This window comes from Scophthalmus maximus, chromosome 6 (assembly GCF_022379125.1).
Source record: "Scophthalmus maximus strain ysfricsl-2021 chromosome 6, ASM2237912v1, whole genome shotgun sequence".
Taxonomy (NCBI): domain Eukaryota; kingdom Metazoa; phylum Chordata; class Actinopteri; order Pleuronectiformes; family Scophthalmidae; genus Scophthalmus; species Scophthalmus maximus.
Genome location: NC_061520.1, coordinates 17,357,069 through 17,374,797, shown reverse-complemented (window position 1 = coordinate 17,374,797; position 17,729 = coordinate 17,357,069). Strand labels below are relative to the sequence as shown.

General features: G+C 41.0%; 1 protein-coding gene across 3 annotated transcripts in view; it reads right to left on the bottom strand.

The window, feature by feature from the left end:
* Window positions 1–1,862: 1,862 nt before the first annotated feature.
* LOC118309699 (MICOS complex subunit mic25a) overlaps window positions 1,863–17,729 on the bottom strand; it is a 48,109-nt gene continuing 32,242 nt past the window's right edge. For all 3 annotated transcript variants that reach the window (XM_035632099.2, XM_035632100.2, XM_035632101.2), the window contains 2 exons: window positions 11,617–11,752; window positions 1,863–2,026 (listed from right to left, as the gene is read on the bottom strand). In XM_035632099.2, coding sequence (XP_035487992.1) covers window positions 2,003–2,026; window positions 11,617–11,752 — 160 coding nt within the window. In that variant the 3' untranslated portion in view covers window positions 1,863–2,002. The remainder of the gene's footprint in view (window positions 2,027–11,616; window positions 11,753–17,729) is intronic.

Genomic DNA, 17,729 nt, shown 5'->3' with positions numbered 1-17,729 from the left:
CGTCAAAGCTGGGCTAGTTACCATGGAAACCTCAATCCCATGTCTTTCAGAGTAATAAGGGGGGGGGGGGTTGGGGGGCACTGAAGGTGCGGGGTTGACATGGAGCAGGAGGAGAAGGAAGGAGTGAAAAATAAATCAGGTGCTTAAAGGGATTCTGTAAAAAAACAAAATAAAATTACAGACACAGAGTTTCTGCCGTGACTCCTGTTCTATGATGAGACACGTTCAGATCAAACAAACCTGAGCTTCCTTAAAAAAAAAAAACATCAGCCCTCCATCAAGATTGTGTTCAATCTCATTTCAACACAAAACCACATTCAAAACATCTCATAAAGCCCAGTCTTCTGTTTTCTTCTTCACCCATTGTGCTCTCCTACCCAATGTATTTGTGAAGTATCCCTGATATTGCTGTAATTCAGCCGATTTAATTAAAGGAGGTGGGTTTCTAATAAAAGCCAAATGGCAGATAGCAGTGTCGGGGATTTTCGGGAGCTTGTTTAATCAGAGAATTGCTGAATGTTAGGAGGCAATAACGGATTGAATGGAGGCTGGTATTTGTAAAGAAATGTCACGGAGGGAGGAGGGATATGAGAGTCACTGGCTGAAACCTCGAATATGGTGCCAGCTTTAATATAGGTAATATGTGAATCACGTCTGTTAGGTTAGAGCTGCCTAATCCCTGGTGAGGAAGTGGAGTCTGTAGTTGAAGCGGTTCATTGACTCTCACACAAGACTGGACAGACAGGCTGACAGACGCACACACGCACACTCTCCTGAATCCCTTTCTTCACCGTCTCATCAGTTTCTATTTTTCACATTAAAACATCTCTACATCAGAGCAAATATTGTATGGATCTGTCAGTGGCACTGTCCTGATCAATGCCATGATGGTAAGCGGGAGCCAAACTGTGATCAATAGATCAATCCTCACAGCTATCATTAACAAATACACTCTACCACATTCATATTGACTGCCACTTGTGTGAATGTGGATTTACATCCAGGCACAAATACGTGGGCTTATTATAGGTCCATTAATATTCTCCGCGGGTCTGCTGTGTGTATGTGTACGATCGTGTGTGTGTGTGTCTGTCCGATAACAAGCCTCTGTCATTTCGAGGGTGGCCAACCATGTCCATATATAAGTGGAAATGCATCTTAACTGTGTCACACACACACACACACACACACTTAACCCGCTCCCTCTGTGCGTGTGTGTGTACAAAGTAGTGTTGTGTGCTGTAGCTCTGTGTGCTGACCTTCAGGGTTATCTGGAAGGCTCCTCCACACCTTGCTGCTAGCGACCAACCCCTGCAGTCACCATGGAAACAAAGCTAGCAGGGACAATATGTGGCCTGTCCAATGTGTTGCTCACGTGCACGCAGTTCGCCCGATCACCTTAATGTGACGACACGTGCGCAGGATCACTATATAGACAGAGACACACATACACGCACATATTAATACATGCACACTTCACTATTCATTTGTCCTCCACTTCATTTATCCCTCATTTCCTTCACTCGCCTCTCCCTCCGCTCTCTCTTAATAAAACCATGAGCACGACACACAATAAAGCCCCTGGGCCTGCACAGCATTGTCAGAAGGGTGCACACGACCCCATTTTCAATAGTGGAAGCATTATTAGCGTGCTGTGAGAGACAGCCATACGCCACTGCACCACACACACACACACACACACGACAAAAAGACACTCAACCTGCAGTCTCATCACCAGCGGATCACCCGGATTTATTTCAGCAGCAGCAGGGATGTGCTGGCGCAACTTGACAATAAATCAACACATCATACACTCTGGAGTGACAAATCAAGATAATACACTCAAAAAACACGAGGGATGGTGAGTGGGGAAAAGGAGGGCTTTATTCAGTGACAAATAAATGGATGGATGGATAGGAGAAGGACAGAAGGAGGCGAGAAATGGACGGACTTGACATGGTCTCCCTTTCTTCGTTTTTTCCTGCTGCTTTCTTTGGGTTTCTCAGCCGTGGTTCGTCGGTGAGCTCTGAAAAGGGGAGGAGAGAGACAAGGAGGGGGGAGGGGTGGAATTGAGGAGAAAGCATCGAATTATACATTTACATTGACGGAACCCAAGGGGAAACTGTCAAAAGTCAGGGTGTATTATGGGAAATCCAGTCCCTCACTCAAAAACACAGCACCCAAAGACTCACACTGCCTACTACAAAAAAAATTGCAGAGAAAGTTCCACCTGTAAATATCTTCATGTCACGTAGAATAATTCAGCACTTCTTAGACTTTCGACAGCAGCAGCCACTTTCCACCACACGTAGAGTCTAACATTCAATGCTGTCTTGAGTCTTGTATTTATTGGATATAGGTATCTAGCTAAATTCTTTCTTGTAAAATCTGAGTGGTAGTGTGTATATATAGACATTTAAAATAGAACCCTCTATCTACATTGTAAATCTAATCTGTTGCATATTAATGTCAACTAAATTACAATAGTGTAACAACTACTAGGAAAGAAGAGCGAGAGAGAGAGTGTGGCTCTTGTTACAGAAAGTCTGACCTGTGACATGGAAGAGTTTGGCCTGTACCTGATATGACTGGTGTAGCGCTCTGGATACTTTCGTTAAGAGTAGGAATGGCACGATGTGGAAATGTTCCCTCCTGAGTGTCGGTCTCTGTATAGAGCTAGAGTATAAGTTGTGTGCAGTGTTTGATAGCTTAACTTCGATGTCGTAACGCTCACTCTGCAGCATCCAACATTCGGTTTCTCAACGTTGGAGGTGATCATGGGAAAGGATTGACGAATCTATCGTTCACGTTCATAAATAAGGTAAAAATAGCCCTGTTATTAACCAAAGTGATTTCAAATCAATTTATATGTGTAAAATCCAAGTAATAACAGAAGATGCGTCGGCCCCTTGGAGTTATTAAAAAAAAGGGGGTCGGGGGACACACTGCATACTGGACACTAAAGTCCAATATATTGCCTCGGTCTATAAGCAGCGGGTTAAAGGGGCATTGCGTATAAATAGATCTTAATAAATATATTCCAAAGTTCCTTTTTAAGTGAAGTGTCAGATTATTTCATAGTTTTTAATAATTGAAGATTTTCAATCCAGCAGCCGGGGGTTATACATGCGCACCACTCAAATTCAATAAAAAAAATTTGGTAGGGGAGGAGGGTGGACAGGCCTCAGCCACAAGGAAACACTTGTCTCCTGTACATCTGCTGAAAACTTCGTACAGAAGTTAAGAGTCAAACCACGATGCTGAAGACACCGAAAAGGTATCACAGTTCATATCAGAGACGTGACTGTTCATGTAAGAATATTCCTTTTCACCAGCTTGAAAAAGAAAAACGCTAAAACATGCACTGGAATGTGAACCACAGAACACAGCAAGTTTCTTATTGGGTTCTTACGCTTGGTACCAGATGAAGAACTTAATTCCAAAATATAATTAATTCATGTAAAAATTATAAATAATTATTTTTCTTATTTGCTTTGAAGGTCAACTCCCACTCTTTCATACTTCCTGTTTATCAGGGTAAGATTAAAACAGGAGACAAAAATAGGTCCTGCAGAGCAGCTTTGACGTTTGTGTATCAAAATACTTCTGAAGGGTTTTAAAACGAGATTATCAAGGAAGGCCTGTGTGCTGGTGTCTTAGAAAGCAAGTCTTTTATACGGTGCAACATAACACCTCTCGTGTCAAAACACACACAAACACAAAGCCACAGAAAGAGACACCGGGTGACCCAGGGGTTAGTGAAGCATTAGCTAGTGGCTGACGGGTGGGCTAGTTGGCATGCTAACTACCTCGGAGCTAGGCTGGCACGCCGATATACTGACGGGCAGGTTAGCTGTTCACTTGCCAAGTGCATCCGAGGGCATCGCGGCCTGTGCCCACGGAATTGGAGATGAGCGGCAAATGTGACAAGGGGATTTGGCTTTGTATTTCCACTCACGTCCGCAGATATAAAAGGGGGACAATGTGTGTGTGTCTGCGTATGTGCACACTATCTGAGTGAGAGTGTCTCTATTTGTGTGTGCAGTTTATGCATGCTTTAAAGTGTCTGAGTGTGTGTGTGTGTGTGTGTGTGTGAGTGTTCAGCAGTATGATTGAACATTATACATGCATAGTGCATGAAGTAGTTATTGAATTTAAAACTGACCCCCTAGAACCTCCCACAGCACACGCACTTCAGTTTGGCGTCCCAGATCCGGATTTGGACTGCTGCCGACCTTGGGCAGAGAGGGCAGCCAAATATTCTAGCTCAAGGTCCGCACACAATTTAAGACGTACACAGTTTCTAATGTTGTATTATTTTCTATATCATAAAAATCTGTTTTGCACCATCATCTGTTGGTGCAAAAGGTGCGAAGCTGAACCAGCGACTGCCCTTCATTATCATGGACTCTTGCTGAGATGGAAAAGTGTCTGTGGAGATTAGGTTCAATACACACGAAAACACTGGTTCACACAAATACAGACACACAATCACATGTTTTCTTCCACATGTCAGTTTTCATCCAATTAGAGAGCAGTGTGGGGGAGAGCAACAGTGTACACACACCCAGGGTCCGCACACAAACCTATAGTCGTGAGCTAACGAGCAACATACAGGCAGCAGTCCAACATGTGAACACACATATAATTAGACGCTCACTCGTACACATGCACAAGAATACTCTAGACTCGCTCGCTTTCCTCTTCTATGTGGAAAAACAAAAATAATAGAGCAGTGGAAAATCAATAGCTGTCTTCTCTGCTCAGTGCTAACAGCACTCACTTCTCTCCTTCTCTGGAGAGACGGAGACAGTTGCCAGGCAGAACTGTCAATCAGACACTTACAGAGTGTCCGTCGCTGCTTTACAAACACACAACCGTTCACTGATTACACAGTCAGGAAGACAGCCAAGACAGTCAATTAGTCAGCCAGTTGAAGAAGCCCCTCAGTCAGTCCGTTAGTGGGGCTGGTTATGTGCACAGCACGGGACTAAACTGCTCATTCAGTACGTCTGTTGCTCAGTCAGTCGGTTGCTTTGGTCAACAAATGTGCCCTGACTGATTGGACCATTTACACATCACTCAGTGATTTACTTAGACAGTTGTTTAGTCAGCGAGTTCAGTTTCTGAATAGAAGCAATCAGTGTCTCAGTCAGTAAATCCTCAGCTTAACAGCTGGGAGCAAAACTCACAGATTCAACTCATTCACTGGTGTAATTTGACGAAAAATCAGTTGATAACTAAAGATAACCACTGCTGAACTAAGTTCACACTACGCGACTTTCAGAGTCACTGGATTTCTGTGCAGTTCATGATACACCAGTCTTGCAGTCGTTGCGGTGGTTCATACCACGTGATTGAGAAGCGACAGGGACACACACACACTACACAATCTAGAGAAACCCCTCTGGTCTCCAAACCGCCCCCTAGAAAGAGCTAATAAACTGATGACCAAAAGAACCCACGTGCTACAGATCAAACTATAACCATATCTAACGACAGAATGATGAAGATGACAATGAAATTTCCATTCACAGAGTAAAAGAACACTCAGTCTTCACCTAGCGAATCGCTTTTTTCACAATTTACACGGACGCCTTATCTGTAGCCAAATGAAGACAGACACATGGCAGCTCAAACCTGACAGGAGGGAACGGATCATGTAACAGAGACGGTGGTCAGTGAAGTGTAGCAGCATGGAAGATATGTTTAGCTGGATAATGATGGAGTGTTACATAGATTTGTAAAAGAAATCATCACCTCAGAGAAAAAATATCATGTTCACATTGGTATCATTTGAAAGTGTGTTGCAAACACACAGAAGAAATTATCAGTGTAGGATTAGAGGATCATTTTTTATACAGGAGATATCAATAACAGGACCATTACAACATGCACAATTGTCTGTGTGTGTGTGTGTGTGTGTGTGTGTGTGTGTGTGTGTGTGTGTGTGTGTGTGTGTCTGTGTGTGTTTGTGTGTGCAGCAGGAACAGATTGTTTCCGAGTGGCTCAGTTATCAGATAAGAGTTAGCAGGCAGGCCAAGGCTCACAGTGGGGGTCCCCGCCTGCTACTACTGATAGCCACACACACACACACACACACACACACACACACACACGCACACACACACACACACACACACACACACACACACACACACACACACACACACACACACACACACACACTTTACTTATTATGACTTGCCTTTATACATCCTAAAATCTGACATCCCTTGTCTCAGTCTCTTCTTCCTCTCTCACAGTAATGACAGACGGTGCCTGCTTCTCTCTTCTCTTTTCGATCCTCAATCCTTTCGGAAATTCCTTCATCTCTCCTGCTGACACTCTCCACTTCTCTTATTTCCTCCCATCATCCACTCATGCTTACTGTATCTCTCTTACAGTTTTCTGTTAACCCTTCCTCACAGACAGGTAAAGCTAAGCCTCTTTCTCCCGTTTTCCTCTCTTTCATCAGTCTCATCCATTTTCCGCATTGGCAGTCACCTTCTATTTTCCTTTCCTCCCTGCTACAAAGACTCTCTCTAGATCTTCCCCTCTTTTTACCTAGAAATGGCAGAATTCCTCCTCTTCCTATCAATCAACTTCTTCACTTGGACAATTTGAACAGGTTTGAATGAGATTCCGGAGAACAGAAAAATAGTCTACTATGACTCAAGCCATTCAGTTCTTTTTTCATGGGCAGCGCAGGTCTAAACAAACCACCTTGACGTCACCCATTGGTTTGTGAACTGCCATTTTGAAGCCTTGAGTTTTGCATTTTCATCATAACTGCATTGTCAGGTAGCTTTATCTCTATAAAATGTGGGGATATTGCCAGCCAAATTTACAATGGTGTCGTCTTTATTCATTTTCTGTCAATCACCAATTGATTGATTAATCATACCAGCACTTAACCAGAACATTGGATACCCCTTACACTCAGCCCACCAGCCAAAATGTCTGAGCATGCAAATCTTTGCCAACCCCCTTTACTTGTTGGAAATACTGATGCTGATTTCAAAAGGTTACTGCACATGTTAAATGTTGTAATTGAGAAAGGTTTCTGATTACCTTTAAATAAACAAAGCACAACATCATGCACAATAAGCCTGTGTAATCAAGGCAGAAACACTTAACCAAGCATCTCAGATGCCAACACACACACACACACACACACACACACACACACACACACACACACACACACACACACACACACACACACACACACACACACACACACACACACTTGGCCTTCAGAAGACCATCAGGTTCAAGTGGGTTAAGTATGTTGGACACAGTTGCAAGTCAAGTGTTGCTCTGATGGCGTTGGCCCCTGCTGAATGGCACAGTGCTAGCGTTAACATTCTGCAAAGGGTTAGGGCATTGAGGAGGAAGGGGTTGGGGCATGTGGTGGCTTTAGAAAAGTGCTATGGTTTGTGTGTGAGGTTGAGAGGTAAAGAGTGGACTCATAAAATCTGTCATAGGCTTAAACTCATATAGCATATAGTTTTAATATATAAGATACTGCCTGACGTCACAACAGAGAGAGACAAAACCCACAATGCTTCATGATAACGCAGGGCCTTGGCGAGCTGACATTTACCCTGCTTCACCCCCCACGCCCAATATGCATTACAATAGAATATGACAAGAGACACTGACAGGAGAGGGCCAGGGGAGCGATAGCGGGACTATATCCTGAAGCAACTGCCTTTAATGGATGGCATCATGGCAGATACTGTGAAAAATGTGCAAGTACTGTATGTGTGTGTGTCTGTGTGTGGGTGTGTGTGCATGCATGAATCATAAAACATAAAAGAACTTTTGAGTGACATATAAGGAAAGCTGTGCCACTGTAGATAGTGAGTTGGGAGGACTTCAAGCGGGAGATAGATACAGTACTCTAGTGATGCTCAGATCGGGACTCTGGCTGAAATAAAGACAGATATGCCATGCAGCGGTTTTTATTGGCAGATTGATGGACAAACGCAAACAAGCCGATGGTAAGTAACAGATATTAACAGTAGAGTTTACATGAATGAACTGTTGGAAAGTCATGAAATTCAATGGCAAATGGGCAGAAGTGACCGGCTATGGTGCGATGCTAGCAAAAAACGTTAAGTTTGCTTAAATGGGTATTATATGTATATGGGCATTTATGCTTAAATTATGGACTGAATATGACTTGAGAATACAGAAAATACCAGAAAACTGAGGAAAAGAGTTGGGCTTCAAATAGAAGGAATTTGATAGTTGTCAAGCTTTATGTACAGAGAGACAAAAAATTAGAAAGATATCTTTGAGTTCAAGAAAAGCCTGACTTCAGACGAAGATAAAAAGAAATTGGGGGGAAAATACAGCACTCTCCGTTTAATCACAGGAGAGAATAAGTCTGCTTTGGAAAATCCTTACAAGCACATACAGATAACAAAAGAACAGAGCTTTTAAGCTGTCTGGATGTTTTCACCAGTGTAAAAGCTTTTTCGTCTATTGAGTCGTCCTCTTATTGTTGCACAAAGCTGAAAAATAACTGAATCCAAACTTATGTTCTTTTCTAACTCGCTCAATAGTTTATCTTTCCACGAACGGACAGTTTATATGGCTTGTCACTTTAATTTACAAAACTGAAGTGCATCTTCAAAATATTTTGGTGTACTTTTGCTGTTCTTCAGTGCAAAATAAAGGTCATGTGTATGTGAGCCATTACTAGTGTAATAGAACTGAAAGACTTGTAGTCCTAAATGAGATATCAAACATAAGACATTTAATGTTACTAAATTATTTATTTTATTCCATTAATTTGTTATTCAAATTTTCCTAAAAAAGTGGCATTCTGCTTTGTGATGTGGGACCTGTGGTATATGAAATTCATGATCCATGTGACCTCATGTGAGGTGAAGATCAATCATAAATGATCAAACCCTCTGTTCCACTTTTGAAACAAGCACTTAGACAGCCCTGTTCCGCAAAAGGCAAAACCTCCATTATTTTACAGTCTCAACCTTCACAAAATGTTTCCTCGGGGGTCTGCAGAAAATCATTTTTCATAATGAAATATGATCCACTGCTCTCTTTCTCTCATGACTAAATCTGCAGTGCATATTGCTCCCTGTTGACCCTTAACAACCAGCAGCGATACTCAAACTTTTCCTAGTTAAACTGTTGTCCAAGTGCTCTGCTCCGCCAAGCTGCTGGCTCTGTCAGATCCATTTATAGACAGGCAGACTGGACAGCTGCCTGCGTGTCCAGAGGGGTCTTGGGACTGCCCACTCATTTCTTTTCATTAGGGCTGACTGGGAGGCCTCCGGTGGCAGTGCTACCCGTCTCCCCCTCTCTCTCTGAGACCGCCTCAGTCGTTTGGGTAGCGTCCCAAGGTGCTATTTGAATATTCATGTTAAAAAGCATCACTAAAAACTGAGATAATCAAAATCAATCTAAAAGTTCAACTGTCTATATCCAGGAGTCTTTAAAAGTTTTCTATTTCTTCATCTGTATGATTTTATATGTTTTATATGTATGTCTTCTTCTCTGATACTTTCACTGACCCCATCTGCATACTCGTGTTGCACTACACATGACCCTCTCCAATCCATGCTGCTGCCTTGAAAGATACCCTCAAATATTTTGTCTTTAAGCATGAGCTTGTTGTATAGTATGGATGCAAATAATAACAGCAATAAGAGGTTTTAAAGTAAAGTCTCACAAAAGCTGCTAATGTTCACTAACTGGTGAGGGCGTTTCAGTGAATGTGTGTTCAACAAAGAGAGAAGTGGGTCTGAGAACAGGCTGTGTGACTGTACAAACATGTTAGCACAGCATCTTTCAAAGAACATGCCAGTGGTAGTACCTGACGTGTTAGCAAAAGCAAGCTGAGACCTCACAGAGCTCCATGGCCATTGGTTGAGATCAGAGCTAATGCACTAATACACCAGTGATAGAGGTTTTAATATAGGAAGAGGAAAGCGGGAACTGGAGGAGGAAGAGATGGATCAACAGAGGCAGCAGGATCAAAGACCCAAGGATGAGCAGATAATACACAAGATGGCTGGATAAGTCAGAAATAAAGCAGTAAAGGAGAGCTAACATAGGGTTGAGGTATTTTAAAGGGACATTTAAAAACAACACGTTTACATCTTAAATCTAGGAACATTTCGATGCCTCTTTAAGTCTGAGCTTGGTGACAGAGCTCCTCAGACGTCTTAAAGGTCAACCTGCATATCCCACCCTCCTCAAAAGAGTAGTGCCGGTCACTCTTTTTTATCCCAGTAAAGAGAGGTAAGACAGAAAAGATTTTGGTGATAAAATGCTTCAGATCACGACTTTCCTTCTGGTACCATCAAAGCCACAGCTTTTTAGAAATACAGGAATTTCAGAATGAAAAATATGAATATAAATATGAATATATCTCACAGAAATTTAACATTTTGTATCAGAAACAGAACAATAATTCATACCTTCCTCCAAAATCCACCATAGAAAAGCAATCTGAACCACAGTGTGAAGGGGACTGGACATACGGTTTCCAACTTCAGTCTAATCCACCTTCTTCATCTCTGCTAGTTCTGGTTTTGAGTCCACAAAACTCACCATGTTCGATAAAGAAAATGTTTTTTTCCCATTAATTTGCCCTCTTTTTCTTTCTCACTTTCTTTGATTCTCATTCAGACTCTCAACAAGAAAATGCTTTACATTTTTATAAAGGAAACAGCTTGCCTCCAATCTGCACAACTATCTATTCTTTAAAACATAAACACACAAGCTGAATCCAAGACCCATACAAAAAAGTGATTCCTTTACAAACACGTTTTTTCCCCATAGAGCACCATCCCCCGGCAAATGTATCTTTTGAACCATTCTAAAAAGACTGAGAGCTTTTATTGTGAGCCTTTGCCTTGCTTTCATCAAGTGTTTAAACTGCCAAATTCACCAGTTGTTGTTTTGTGCCTCTTATCTACTTTGGAGCCGTATCAGTGCATTTTGTCACGATTATAATGTGCAAATTGCTCCATTCATTATTGTTTTTTGATGGAGAAATTGGGTAAAATAAGCACTTTGTAGATAAGTGTAGGGTCTGAACACTATTCGCGAAAGCATCAGCAGAATGTATTTCAAAGTGCTGGATGCCAAAACTGATTCTAATACATTAATAACGGTGTAATCTTCCTATCAGAAAGTTCCAAAACACAGTGTGTGCCTGGTGACTCATACATCTACTCAATAAGCATTGTCCCATTTACTTGGCTTAGTTTGAAGTGTCAAAGCTCCCAATTCCCTAAAGTTAACTGATTTGATGTAAGGATTGAAAGGATTATTTAAACGATTACTTTTTTCCCAGCCCCAGTGTCACTATCAAACTCCTCCCAGGTCGGACTAATTATCTGTTATCATTCAGTTTTCTTTGGAAAAAAATCTGGTAGCAAATAAAGAAAACACGTATTTTAAAAGGAAAGGGAGCTACAACTAATTCTTTGGCCAAGTGTGTCACACACAAATATTCACACATATTACAACACACACAGAAACAAGCCTTCACACAGGTGTCCTACCCAAAATAACACTATTTTCTTACTCATCCCACACAAACACAAATAGTATGTAGCCCTTGTGTACCTTCTTCGCTTGCAGGACGCAGGTCATGTATTGTTTGGCCAGGCTGGAGCATTGCAGCGTCTGCTGTGGATTTCCTCTGTAGCACTCAAGCACCTTGGCCTGCAGTTCAGTGCACACGGACACAGCCTGCCGGGGCCTAGAAGCAGAAGGTGGAGAGGAGGGTCAGTTTGACTATGACGAAGCACTAACAACAGAAAACAGTCGTTATGTGTAAACAGAGCCTCATGTTCTGAAACCTAACGCAGTAATTTGGTGTCATTATATTACTTCCAGTTGTGCTGCGTCAATAATGCTGTATTGACAAAAGTACAAACGACTATGAGCTCACTGATTAGTATTGTCCACTGTTGATTTATTGTCAACAGTGTTGGTGTATGTGACCCACACAGATATTAAGCAAAACTGATTTTGTTCTTTTTTTTTGCTAATTCAGTATTTGTTACATTTTCAAAAATATTTTTTCTTTTGGACTTTATTAGAATCGCAGTGCTTAAAGTGACAAATTTAAACTTTAACTTTTTGGTAATATGGGCGAACCTCTTCCACAGAATGTGAAAATCATCTTATCAAAGTTTTAGCATTGAAGCATATTGCATGTACTAACTGTTGGTAAAATGTCCTCAAAAGAAAATTACCATCACAGCTTTGACCATTGCATTGTTGACATGATCAGACAGGCTGTAGCTGTAAACAGCCATGAAACAAAGACCAAGGTTGAAAAAAGCACTGTGAAGCTATAAAATATGAGAACTACTTATGTTATCGCAGCATTAGCTCATGTCGACTGCAGTGAATACAGTTCCATTCATGTCAATGATGAAAGAGACACAATGGCAGTCTCTGTTGCTGTGAGACAGTTAATCACCTAATTATGGAGCTAACTACAAAAATTGATCCCGGCCAAAATTGAAATTTCCACAGCATCAGGTTTAAAAAAACAACTAGCTATACTACATTTAGAGACAAGGTACAGGTGAGTAAACGTCACTGCATCCTTCAAGTTCAGCTTAGTTGAAACCACAGGAACAGCAGCACCAACAATTTCTGGTTTGTGTCATTAAAGCTTATGACGAGCCAAAGAAAACAAAAACAGTTGAGATTGTTTGAGGTGGTTTGTTTTAGTTGCAGTAGCTAGTTTCCGAGGCTTCAAGGTAGAGCCTGTGGAGAGACATGAATTATGCATATACAAAGCAGCTTAAGAGTCAAAGTTAAACTTTCTCTTTTCTTTTTTATCTCATACTCACACAAACAGTACATGTGTGTAGACAAAAACTCACAATCACATCCACATCCACACCCACAAATACACACACACACACACACACACACACACACACACACACACACACACACACACACACACACACACACACACACACACACACACACACACACACACACACACACACACACAGGTAGTGAATGCTAATCCTACACAGGGTAATCCTTGAGTGCTCTGTTGCTTGTGGTAATTTACCTGGTGTTGTGACAGAACTCGTAACTGGGAGGATTGGAATATGGATACACACACACGCACACACACACGCACACACAAATGCATGCACAAAGATACACACACAAAGATATATATATATATCACTATGAACATTTAGTAGCTTGTTCTGGGGCTTTCTATCATATCACATGATATTTATCTAAAAATAGAGTTTTCCCAATTGTCATGTGAATGCATGACATGGATGTTCAAATTTCCATTTTTTTTAAAACGATTCACATTCAGGACAACTTTTATTTCCTCTTTAAGTGAAAGTGGGGTTTTTTTAAACTGCTGTTTCTAATCTTAAGGGTGAGGGTTTAACTCAAATTTGTCCGTTAAGTGAAAAAATTCCATAGCAACTAGTCAATCTCCATTTGATGACGATGATTATGTGATATGATTGAAAGCTCCAGGACAGCTACTAAATAAGATAACGCTTCTATCGATCCCTAAGAAGAGAAATTTGAGGAGTGATTACTTTATTAATTTGCTGCATCTAATGATTGACTTTATACATCAAATAGAATAGAGTAGAACAGAATAGGGATCACATGTCTCTGTCTGCTTGCTGTGTGACGCTAGATATCTTGTAGACATTTATTATCTAAAGCTATCTAAATTGTTCTTAGTTAAACATCTCTGCAGTGGAGAGTGACATGGTAAATTTTTAGCCAGCAACTTCATGTTGTTATCCTGCAGTTATATTAAAGGTGGTATTCAAGACTGGACTGTAAAAAGAGCCGGAGACAGACAGAGGAAGAGAAATAAATTTGTGTACAATTTGATATGGTAACGCATGGCTTCATTTGACATGATGGGACATGCCTTTTTATTTTGGGATGCCAACCACCTGACAGTCATAAATGCACTCATGCGCATTCACACTGAGAGACAGAGAAAGAGAGAGCTGCCCTCATGACATCCCTCAAAGCAATTATGTGTTTGTTTGTATGTGCACATTGAAATAAACTGTACACATGGAAAACTATGGGAGAAATCCCGCTGCACTGAGTATGCATGCTGATGTGTGCTTGCTTGTGCAGTCGAGAGCAGAGCGTCAGGATTAAAGAAATCACAGACAGAGAGAATATTCATGAAAAGATGCAACCAGAGAAAGAAAGAGAGAGAGCGAGAGGGAAAGCGAGAGAGATGTATTAAATGACAAATAACCCTCATAGCCCGGGTGGACAAACAGTAACCCATGGCAACTATCACAATCTGCATTGTACCTGTGCCACATCATGAAAATTAAAATGTTTTGTTGTGTTAGTAAATTTAAAATAAGTTGGAAAGAGTTTCAATTCAATGGTTAAAATCTGAGATTTGTCATTACTTTTGAAGTCTTTACATTGTTAGAAATCAAATCATTTATGTGACCACTAACATGTTCCTTACACCAGAAAGTGGTGGTAATGCACCTAAAAGCTGACATTAAATATCAAAAGAAGAAGAAGAAAGCGTTACTGCAAGGCATCGATAAACCATGGTGCTGTGGCATTAGATGCTACTGTACAAACAGGACAAACATTAAAAGATCACTACATCCATCGTATAGTTCTGTGTGAAAGTCCTTCAAAACAAACAAACAAAACCTTGCAAACTCTGCAGGTAAATCTAGCATATCATAAGTTGATTGTGTGTGTTTTTGCTGGGAACATCCATCCCTAATTAAAATCATATGACTGGCTGACATTTGACTTTGCTCTGAAAGCTGGTTGGCATTGTGAAAACTCCCTAAGAGTAGGAGATAACAGCAACAATAGCCCCAAGGTATTAATCCTAGCTCAAGTTTTTAAAAAAACAACCTAATTCTTTTCTAAATTCAACAAGAGAAACTTTCGGATAGCAGGAGTGTTTTAATAATGGAATCTGAATCAGAAAATTGCCTCTGCTAATCTGTACGAAATGCATCGTTTGACTGAAATTAAAGGTGAGCTCTTATTAGAAAAATATTAGCCGCCCCTGCTAGTTTGATAGCTACATTTTGCAGGGAGAAGGAAAACAACACTTTTTTCTGCTCTCTGCCTGGGAAAATTTAGCATAAATGCATGCAGAGTTGGGGGATAATGATTAGGCCCAGATTGTCAAAATATATCATTTTTTTCATCTCACCTTGGCAGTGTGTTGTTTTTATGAAGAGAGCTCAAGTTCTGCGCGACTGCGAGGCGTGACATTGGGGAATAAAGCAATAAGAAGAAAAGGGAAAGATCGTAAGGCATCACTTTTTATTATTCTGTGTCTAAGTTGGTGTTGTTTGTGTGTGTGTGTGTGTCTGTGTGTGTGTGTGTGTGTGCTTGTGTGTGTGTGTGCGTGTGCGTGCGTGCCTGCATGTGTGAATGGTTATTAATGATGACATGGATTTGGGTTCCTTTAAAGCAGCAGCCATGGCATTGTGCTTTTGGTTTTTAATATTACACTGAGAGAAAGGGAAAAGAAGAAAGGATCAAAGATGTCATGGCTGGGGTGACATCAAAAGGAATGAGAGAGGATGCATCTTTGTATTGTTCAAGGCTTTGTAAGCTTTTGTGATACTGCCATGCCATAAGGATAATATCCACAACATTATATTTCAGCAGGGAGAAATCTTACTTTTAGATTCATATAAAATCAGAACTACAGATTTAGTTCATAAAGCCTGTGAAGGACTGACATAGCTCAGTAGCTGTGATTATTCTGGTAGTCATAACTATCACTTATCCCACCTTTGCTAAGTGATGGCGCACGCTCAGATGCTAAGCTCACGTCACAATATGACAGCAAAATCTTCCAAAACCTTCAAGTTTAATCTCAACTCCAGGAAACACTTACAAAGGCTCTGCCAAATGGGAATAGCAATCAAAAAGAACAACAAGCTGCGGACTGAAGACATACAGAAATCCACCCGTTTCGTCGTACGCTGACAGCAGAAGTGCTGAGGGGAGATAGCAATGTAGGAGAACAATTCACACTCTGTTAGCCTGGCAGATTTGATCCCCACCAAACTCACTTGGTGGGAATACAGAGAGATGGAAAGGGATAAAGAGTGTTTCATTAAATCAGGTGACGTGTGTGAACAAGATAAGGCACACGTGTGCACGTTTGACATCTCATCGCGGATAACTTTTCAATCAGGAGAGTGCTTGGTTGCGGGGTTTCACTGCTATCACTTTCCATTGCAAGTGTTTTTATCATCAACATTTTCAATTCCAGATATGTGTGTAGTTTAATTTGTGAGGTACTTTTCTTTCAACAACTTCACTTTTCTTTTTTGAAGTTGAGAAGTGTTTCCTATCAAACATATAAAGCACAGCAGGTATAATGAACCATGCACACTTTATTTTTGCACAATAAAATGTACCGTTATCACATGAACCTCTTACTTTGCCAGGAAAATATTGTATTACATTCGGCCTTACAATCTTCATCTGTATACCTACAGTGTATCAGGTACACTACTGTATTTAAAATGTTGCTTGTCCTTTGTCACTGTTCGAGGTCCTGTTATCCTCAAAGCATTGGTAGCAATACACATTTTGATCGCATTCCACATTTTACATTGATGTGATCAGTGCCAATATGTCATCTTCTCAGATCCATTTGGCAATTTCATATGGATAGATGAATCAATATCAGGGCAGACACTGACCTTTGTTAGTCCGATCCACAATGAAACACAGTAACATGGTCAATGTAACAGTGTTTCAACTATTTATGATTTATATACACCAAATCATAACAAAAGTTATGTCAGGCCACTTTTCCTTTTCTTATAGGACATTGAGTTGAGAGAACTTACTTGACATCCAGCCGTTGATGTCATCTAATCAGTTATGGTGGGTTTTTAATCCAGCAGGTGTTGGCAGGTGTAACTAGTAGGTAAAACTGTGTGCCATCCACATAATAGTGAAAGTGCTAAATTGAATAATACGGGGAGGTGGGAGACAGTCTGATAGCCTGCATTTTCCTTAATGAACCTTTTTTCTTAACTAGTGGACTCCACACTGCACTTCCTATAAACCTAGCAGGTTCTCTAATCATCTGTGACATGCCGAGTACACAGCGCACACCAGTGCCGTCCTTTCAGGAGACACTTGTCTAGTTCTTCACCTGTCTCACAGCACAGTAAGTCTGACCTGCCTGAGATTGTTATCTTTTGCCAGAGTTTGTGTGTGTTTCTTTATATACTGTAGGCTTTAGAGGTAAGTGACTGCAGCCTCCTGTCTTAATGGGAAATCTTTGTTGGACCACAGTGCAGACAGGACCTGTCTCGAGTAATGACTAGCAGTCTGCTTCTTTAGGGGGCAAAGAGATCCCCACAGTAAGCTACCTGTCTGTTTCACTAATTGGACATGCTACCCCAAGAATAGAACACACACAGAATAAAGCAGATATAGCAAACCCACATGAAAGTAGGCTTTTAACCACAAACTGTCAGCAGGTGAACCTCACATAGACATCCACCTGAGGTTCACTTATTTTGTGTCTTTGCTAACACTTTGAGGGCAACAAGGTTTTTTTTAAGGATTAATGGGTTTTTAGATCTTAAGGTAAGCTCAGCTGCAATGTTGTGAGTCTCTTAAGTGAGGTATTTTTGGGGGAATATGAGTAGTCTCATACCCCAAGGCAGACCTAATGG